The 8,859-nt window shown below is 36.3% G+C and overlaps 1 protein-coding gene across 4 annotated transcripts in view; it reads left to right on the forward strand.

The window, feature by feature from the left end:
• PPM1B (protein phosphatase, Mg2+/Mn2+ dependent 1B) overlaps positions 1 to 4,166 on the forward strand; it is a 59,795-nt gene extending 55,629 nt beyond the window's left edge. For 3 of the 4 annotated variants that reach the window (XM_030944333.1, XM_030944335.1, XM_030944334.1), the window contains one exon: positions 530 to 2,298. In XM_030944333.1, coding sequence (XP_030800193.1) covers positions 530 to 757 — 228 coding nt within the window. In that variant the 3' untranslated portion in view covers positions 758 to 2,298. The other variant, XM_030944336.1, reaches the window with a different exon arrangement.
• Positions 4,167 to 8,859: the final 4,693 nt, after the last annotated feature.

Genomic DNA, 8,859 nt, shown 5'->3' on the forward strand with positions numbered 1-8,859 from the left:
CACTGAGCATTTATTTTGATGTGATGCTTCAACTAAACTACTATCAGTAGAGTTAGCTATTCTCTGAGTTTTTCACAGAACTGTGCTGCTACTGGCTGTGCAGAAATTCACAATTAAATATATTGACCTGGTGGCTAAAGAAGCTTAAATTTTCAAAATTTTCCACTGATAGATGTCCAAAGTTGTGGGGGTGTATCATCTGTATTTATCAAAGACATTTGAAATAAAGATGGAGTTAATTGGGAGGAGGTACTTTGACTGGCTCAAAATGAATTGAAATTATTAAAAATGCTGGTTTCATAGTTATAATTTCTTAAATTATGTTGCTTAAAAGGATGAACATGAAATACATTGTTCTAAGTTGTATGTTACTTATAAGGTGTTGTACATTCAAATAGAGAGTTGCTTTCTCAGTTTGAAAAAAAGATTGGTTTTTCGGCTTGCTTTTTTAAATTTTTTTTTTAAATGTGGTTAGAAAAACTTTTAGTTTAACTACTGATCTTTTTGGGGTGTTGAATCTCAACCGAAGGAGCCCGGCGCGGCCGAGGAAGGCGGAACGCAGGGGAGGTTGGTGGAGGCGCTGAGGCAGATGCGGATTAATCATAGGGGCAACTACCGCCACCTGCTGGAGGAGATGCTGGCCGGGTACCGCCTGGCGCAGCTGCAGGTACCGGATGCTGGCCAGGTACCGCCCCCGCCCGGCCCCGGCCCGGCCCCGGCCCCGGGCAGCGACCGGAGCGGCCAGCAGCACTCGTGACACCCGCGGCCAGCTAGCGCTGCGCTTCACCGCCGCGGCTTCCTCGCTCACATGGCACCGCGGCACTGCTAGCCTGGAAGACTGACTGGCTCTACTGTAGTTACGTGTACAGATCGTTTATACAGAGCTCTTACTTCCTTACGAGTTCAATATTGCACTTATTGCGCCCTAAGTTGTGTAGAGAGATTTAACTTCCCGTTTGAGATTTTGATCTTTTTTTTTTTCAAATCCTGTGTCACCAAAAACAGGAGTCTAACATGATATGCAAAAAGGCATTTTAAAACTTTTTTCTTTTGAGAACATTATTAAACAATAGTTTTGATGATATATGTTTGCTCATTGTAAAGTAATTTACATCTTAGTTGTATCTTTTGTGCAATTTAATTGAATTATACAAATTATTCAGGGTTTTTTTCCCCCAGCATTGTGTACTGCATGTTTGTGTTTGGTTTGTATATAGTTTCTATTACAGCTAAATTACAAAAGCTGTTTTATTTTAGATTGTCACTTATGAAATGTTTGATTTTTTTTCCTTTTTAGTTTAGATTGTATCCAGTGTTCATCATAAATACTGATTTTTTAGACAATGGTATTATTACTTCTCAGGTTGTAGCATAGCATATATCCAGAAATGAAAATGTACTTAGATTTAGTACATAGTGTCAAGTTACAATAATTTGTGAACAAGTGAAAATAAAGAATATGCTGTGGAATAATATCTGTATGCATATTGACTCTTTTAAGTGAGTAATAAACTTTCTTTGAAGTGTTGTCACTCTGACATGACTTGAAACTTTTCGTAGCTTCTGATGTGATCTCACGGTGTTCATTAGTTTCTACAAAGCTTTGAGTGATTTTGGGTTTGGAGCATTTGTATTGCCCACTGTATTGAGCAACATTTCTCAGGTTCAAGCTAAACATCAGCCATATAAATGAATAAACTATTCTTCTAAAGCTTGCCTTCTGCCACATCTTTTCTTGTCTCCTGGGGTACAGCACATACACATTTTGGTAGGTCGATGGTAATACTGGGACTGTGCAGTAGTGGTAGCTCATCACTAATAAGTGAAATCTCTAAGCTTGTGTCAGTTGTCAGTTCATAACATAACACGTGCACAAAAATATAATTGTTCAAAACAGGTACAAATTTCACTGCCTTAACAAAAATGACCCTGCAGGAATTTCTTTTGGACCAGGAATACCTGAGAAGCTGAGTTCCATAGTATTTTGTGGAACTTTTTTTGGGGTTGGTAGTCCACAGACATAGTATGTATTGATAGTAGTGATTTAGTAAGGTAAATCTTGGTTTTGAGTCATTCTGCTATAAGAGTTTTACTGGATTCGTGTTTTATAAAAGTAAATTCCATCATGATGTTGACAAACAGGAAATATTTGTGTATGGAAGTGTACAGGTATGGAAAGCAAGGAAAATGTTTTCTGTCTCACACTAGTATTCTTCTTAATTATGCCGCTGAAATCCAAAGTGCAGCAAAATGTTTTCATTTGTATTGGTGAGTAGTAATGTTTCTCCTCTTCTTTTTCTGTAGGGTTCTGGAGATCTAGAAGATCCGTGGTAGCCTTACAAATCTGCTAAAATGCTTTTGATTCTGAAAGGGGGAAAAAAACTTTTAAATCTGATTTCTTCAATACAAGGGAAAATTTCTGGTGGATTTCCAACATTTGTGAAATGGGCAGAAAGATAATAGAATTTTCCATCATTTGTTCATTTTTGTGTTCTCTGATATTGCCACTCTTAGCATTGCCTGTACTACAGTATTTTTACCAGCCTCAGGCATACTGATTACATCTGTAATGAACTTTGGCCCTAAAAAAGAAGGAAGGAAGGAATATTCTCTCAGCAGATCGGTGTGTGTACCTGAGGTGCACGGGATTGTAGGCCTACTCTGAAGATACACTGTGGCTAAATGAAACATGCAACACACAAGCTTGAGAGAGTACAAGTAATTGTTTGAGACGTTTCTTATTTCACTTAACCAAGTTGGAAGGCTTTGCAGCTCTGTGGCTTGGGAGTAATTTCAATTGGGCAATACACTATCAGATGTGTATTTTTTGGTTGGTTTTTTTTTTTTTTTTAAATTTTAAATTTTCCAGTTTTACCTGTATTACCAGACCGTTAGGTTTCCCTGCTGTGTCCAAATTGTGATACGTTGCCTACTGCTTGCTTGAAGATAAGTGTATTATTTGGCAATAATATATGAAGATTCTAGGCATCTAAAACCAGTAAGAATTTTACGCATGTATACAACACACCCTTCAACTCTTGCTAGAGAAAATCTTTTTGAAAAAACAAACTGGTGAATTTATAGTTAGTAGTGACTTGCTTTGACATCTCTCACAGCTGCAGGTTTTTTTAAAAATGCTGAAAATTTGCCTTTATTATAATGTAAATTGTGATTATTTTTTTTGTTCTATATGTGGTTTTCTATAGTTTTTTGATTTTTTTCAGCTTAAGATACAGACAGAAGTCTTGTGTAATATGGGTATAATTTTTAATTGTTTGCATTATTTTCGAAGTTCAAATTATCACTTTGAGATTACTATAAATACACTTAAAATTATCTATTTTAAATTAAGAAAATATTAGAGATATTTTCATGGGTTCAATGACCTTTCATTTTATAAGCAATGGGCATGGTACAGAGTGGCTGTCATGTAAGGTACTTGAAGATTCTTAGTTTAATTCTATTTTTGCAATAACCTTGACTTTTTTTCTGACTTCTTTGAGTTGTGCATGTAATGAGTCCAGTAAATGCTGAAAATGGGGAAGAGTAAAGTATTTATCTAAAATAAAAGCTATTGGGGAGGGGAAACAATGAATGTATCCATCTGTACATGATTTACATGCTGTGGATGCCTTGTAAACATTTTCCTATTTGTTTAAACTGTGTTTCAGCGAGGATGTAATTGCCCTTGTGTGTAGTTTTAAGCTAATGACAGTCATCAACTGGTTTTGTGTGAAATTAAATTCATGGTATTTTTCTGTAACTTTATCCCCATGGTGAGTCTGTAAAAACCACACGCTCTTTCATACTGATGCCGAAGGCCAGCTTTTCCAGTCATTTTGATTCACTGTGTATCTGATTTATTTTTTTTTTTTGGTCTAGAGAGGATTATTGCCACGGTATATTTTATTTATTCATTAGATTTTAGCCTTGTAAGTTAAAGTGTTTTAAATGATGATGTTAACAGGTATTTGTCCCTTTACTGGTTTTTTTGGGGTTGTTAAAAGATAGGGAATGAAGAATGCAAAATGGTTTATTGTTCAGACTGTCCGCTCTGGTCCAACCCTGTACTGATAGTACCTTCCCAGTATGATATTGTGATGTTTCATACAATACAGTGAACATAACCAACTTGTTATCTTCAATAAAGGATTGCTAAAACAGTGTGACATGCCTTCTATTTTCTTGGGAAGGACTTACTAAGAGGATGCAAGTGTTCCATATGAGAAGATAACCCAGTAAGATTTATGAGGTCTCTTGGTTGATGGATTTCTGGTTGTTCTGTAGCAGATGTGCCCCTTTGTCCCAGAAAAGCACGAGTCTCAAAGTGGGCTTCTCTGTGGGAGTAAGGAAAGGGCAAACAACATTTACTGCTCCTACAGCAAATCCCCATCCCAAGTTTAGCTGGAGTCTTAGTCCAGCTATGGGAGAATATTCATTTAAAGACTAAAACTTCAGATTCAACTAGACTTTTTGGTCAAGTCATTTCTTGAAGTTTCTTAAAGATTTGAGCTTAAACCTGTAACATTTCACTGTTGCACAGTTTTGAATAGAAATTTCTCTGATGTTAATGCTTTCATGTTAGAACTTCTACAGATTTTTTTTAACTTTTACAGATTTTTTTCCCAACTTACTAATATAGTTTTTTAGCTGAAAAGGAGAATGGAATCCTCCATGATATTGATACTGCAGGGTAATAACCTGCCTGAATAGTTAGTGTTACTGTAGAATGGACATCTTTACAAACAACCTGAAGATTTTTGAGTCTACACACCTGTAACTTCTTTCAACTTTCTTGTTGGATTTGCTTGTACAGCATAACCCCTGCATGCTTTCTTCATGAGCTACAATTTTAATGCCTTTTTCTACTGGTGAGACTTCCGGTATTCCATGGGTTCCAGTCCCATGAACACTTCTTTGTGTAGATTTTTTACATTAAGTGGATAATCTCCCTCAAGTACAAGGGTTGATGCTTGTTTGTATCGCAGCGCAGCATACACACAGGTTTTTCAAAGAGAAGGATAATGGCTTGCGCAGCTACATCAAAATGTACCAGCTTTTTTTTCCCCTAAATTATCGCTACTTGCCATTCATGCATCCACTTGGTTATGAATTCTAGTCATGTTTTCAGTTTAATCTAAATACTGTATAATTTCAGCAGCCTGGGAAAAACTTTGCTTATTGACTTTGTATGCTTAGTGTGAGAAATCTGAATGAATGATGAAATTTGTTCATGTATTTGCATCGCTTATCAACATTTTAAAATTACATTGTCTTAATTTTGTTGCCACCTGGTAACTAACACAAAGATCGTTATGTAGAATACTGAGAGTGGGAAGTACGTCTTCCACCTGAGGTCTTTCTGTTGTATCAAATTCAGCTTGATTTCATTTTTAAGACCTCCTGTAACAGAGGCAGAGTAGTCCATGTCAGTCCTTAAGTCTGCTCTCTGAGCAGAATAAAGATCTGTTTTAACTGCTCCTAATTAACATCTTAAAAGGAATAGGGGGTAATGAAGTAGATGGAAATATAAATGATGTCACTCTGACCTCAGAAGTCTCATATTAGGTGTTAACTACTATGACAGTCTCCTCTTAATAGGCTGGATCTTCATGTGGTTATTTGAGCCTGCATGCAAACCTTTGCAAGACTTGGCCAAAATATCCATATTTTTTGTGGCCCTAAATGTGAATCTGATGCTGATTTTGCTATTTGGGTGGTTTAAAACAAAAGAAACCAAAACACAAAAGCAACCACAAAAAAATCAAAACCACAAGACCAAACAAACTGTTGTTGATTCTTTTAGCACATCAGAGGCTGGCTATTACTGGTTAAGTAGTTTCTTGGTATCATATGTAAAGTGGAGTTCAGTCAGCCACTTCATCTCTGAACTTTTGTATCAGCCATAATCACTAGCTTAAATAGTAAAATTAGCCCCAGAAAACCAGTCATTTTTCTTTGGCACTTTGAGTGGAAATCAAAAACAATAGGAACTCCAAATTAGTTACAGCATTGAACCAAACTGTAGTAGGCAACTTTTACCTCTGAAGATGAAGCTAAAAGCAATGCTGCCTATCATTAGGTGTAGGCCTATAATGGCCAAAAAAAAAAAAAAGGCCACAATGCTGAGCAGTTTTTAATTATCAGCTAATTTGCAGTTTGTTGGCTTGAGGATTGTCTGAAGGCTTGTTGCTTTTGGCTCTTTATAGTTCTTTTTTAGCTCTAAACTGGAAATGAAGTTGGAGGGAGCTGCACTGGTGCAGGTAAGCAACTCCATGGGATACTCCCAGAGATGAAGGCAAATTGACAAAACCACAAGAAAGGACCCAAAGTCACTGAATTTATGCAGTCTAATCCAGGTAAGTATGCAATTTATGCAGCTGAGGCTCCACCTTTCATATCTTTGTGACCTGTTTTCTCTGTGTGCCAATCTGAACTTGTCCTATCTGTATTTGTTTGGACTGTTGCTGTACAGACCTGACTTAGCTCTGCTTTCTTTGTGCTGTTTCATGTTCATACTTGGCTGCTTCTCTGTTGATCAAAACATGAGCAATTTTGCATTTTACCATGCCTATGCCTCCTGTTTGTGTTAAAATCACTGTTGGTACTCTCCTCTCATTTCCATCATTCACTCTGTCAATTCACCAGTGCTGCTGTGCTTAGTTCTTTGTACATCTCAAAGATCATGTTCTCCCAAAGACTTTGCATTTCTGTCTTCAAAAATCTCAAAGTTCTCCTTTGCTGTGATGTCTGGATTTAAAGACTGACTGGGATTACCGAGATCTTCCTTCTGATTCTTGGCTTTCCTTATTTCCTTATTTGTCTATGTGCAGCTTTCAGAGAAAAATCCTTGCTGTGCTGATCAGTGGTTGCTGTGATTAGTGGCTGAATCGTCAGCTATATGATTGCATCAGCACCTGCTTTTAAACCTAACAAAGACTGATAAGGGTTCAGGTCATGGGGATGGGCTGATAGGAGAAAAAAACGGACCATTTCCATCACTTGGGTAATCTTTCTCTGAAAGCAGTTATCCTTCCCAGTAAAGGATGCAAAAGACTGTAGTAGGAATGAATACACATTCTAAAGACTTGTGGCAACTAATTCAAACGGTCTCATTGGATATAGTTTTTCCTATTGTGTCAAGTCTGCTTCAAAAATAAGTGACTGGTTTTCTGCTTTCTCAGACTTCTGGAATCTAAGGTGAGTTGTGGGGAAGTTCAGTCTATGGTGCAGTAGTGTTTAGTGTTGTAAGGACCCTGCCCTTGACCTTTAAAAAGCTGGAATGAGATTGATGAGACCCCTGATAGTGGAAGTCTCATGAATGATGATGTTGGAAGTGTGATGGTGGTGTTGGAAGTTTCTCTGATCTTTAAATACAGAAATAGTGATTTTTTTCCTGGCCTTTTTCAGGTGGCTTTTGGAATATGTTTAGTACATGCGGGATATTTTGGAACAAATATTGTTCAGAGAGCTTACGTGCAAGGTTCTGTCAGAAAATGACCACATGTGTTCTGTTTTATAATTTTGAAAGAGCTGCAAAGCTTAAGTGAAAGAAATTGGGCAGAAATTCATAGAAGGAGAATTCTCTCTTGTGAGATAAAACCCTAGTCTTGGAAGTTAGTGTCCAGGACTTACAAAGAGAACCTAAAAATATTTGTGTATGTTACATTCCCTTCAAGACTTATATTTTCTCAAAAAATCCCTGAATTGTCTTTTTAAAAAATGTGCAAAAAGAGAAACTGTGGTGAAAATGCACCATTCTATACTGATGAATTTTAGCTACTTCTTTGGGGAGTGAACATGTAGATTAGTAAATATCTTACATTTAGAAGTTAGTTGGAAACTTTGAAGTAAATGTGTTTTAACTTTGAAGTAAAATGCATATTTAAATTGCATTAATGAAGAGATATTTCCCATTGTTTTTGTAAGGAAGCTTCTTAACACCATTCCCATCAAATTAATTCTGTGAATATTGGTTTTATTTTGTTTGACAGGTTACTCAGGTGCAAAATGGTGGATGCCTGCCTAATCTTCAAATAATTTACATCTTCAAATAATTTACATTATTTAACTTCTTGTTATTAGGGGAAACTGGATGATATGAGAGTTAATTTTTTTTAATCCTCAATCCAATGGTCATCTTCATAAACTAATCTAATTTTAATGGTACAAGAAGGATTTTGGCCTGGGTATGTAAAGCAGGTATGTTTTCCTAGTGTATTTTAAATAATAATATTTCAACACTGGGAGCAGAAAATGTATTAAATGAAACCAATTTTTTTTTCCAGCTCCAATAAATCTGCATTTACTTTGGAAGGAGATAGTTTTTGGAAATACACTGCCAACACAAACAGTGTCAAGGTGTTTAAAACTGTCGTGCTTTACAAGAACTTCTCAGTCTCTTAGTACTTTTTATGTTATGCTGGCTGTGAAGTTTTAAAATGGTGAAATGTATTTTACATTAATCTCTTCATTCCTAGTTGTCCTTACCTTAAAAATATGTAGGAAGTTCCATGCTGCTGCTTCAGAGATTACAGTTACTGCATTAAACTTCACATTCAATAATTAAAAAAACCCAGAGGTCCAAGCATGGGAATAATTGATTGCGGCAACTTCTTTACATGCTGTTATCATATTTGAAGTGCTATTTCTGTGAACTAAAAAAAAAACAAAACCAAAACCCAGCAAAACCCAACAAAGTTATAGCTTTAAGATGTGACTTCTCATATGATCTTAGTAGCCCATGTGCTTTGAACTGCATTAAATTAAAATATTTTGTATTAAATGAAGGGAAAGGAGAAAAATATGTACTAAATGGGTGTTGTCTTATCACTGACTTGAAGATATTGTACAGCTGTC

This window comes from Camarhynchus parvulus, chromosome 3 (genome assembly GCF_901933205.1).
Source record: "Camarhynchus parvulus chromosome 3, STF_HiC, whole genome shotgun sequence".
NCBI classification, from domain to species: Eukaryota; Metazoa; Chordata; class Aves; order Passeriformes; family Thraupidae; genus Camarhynchus; species Camarhynchus parvulus.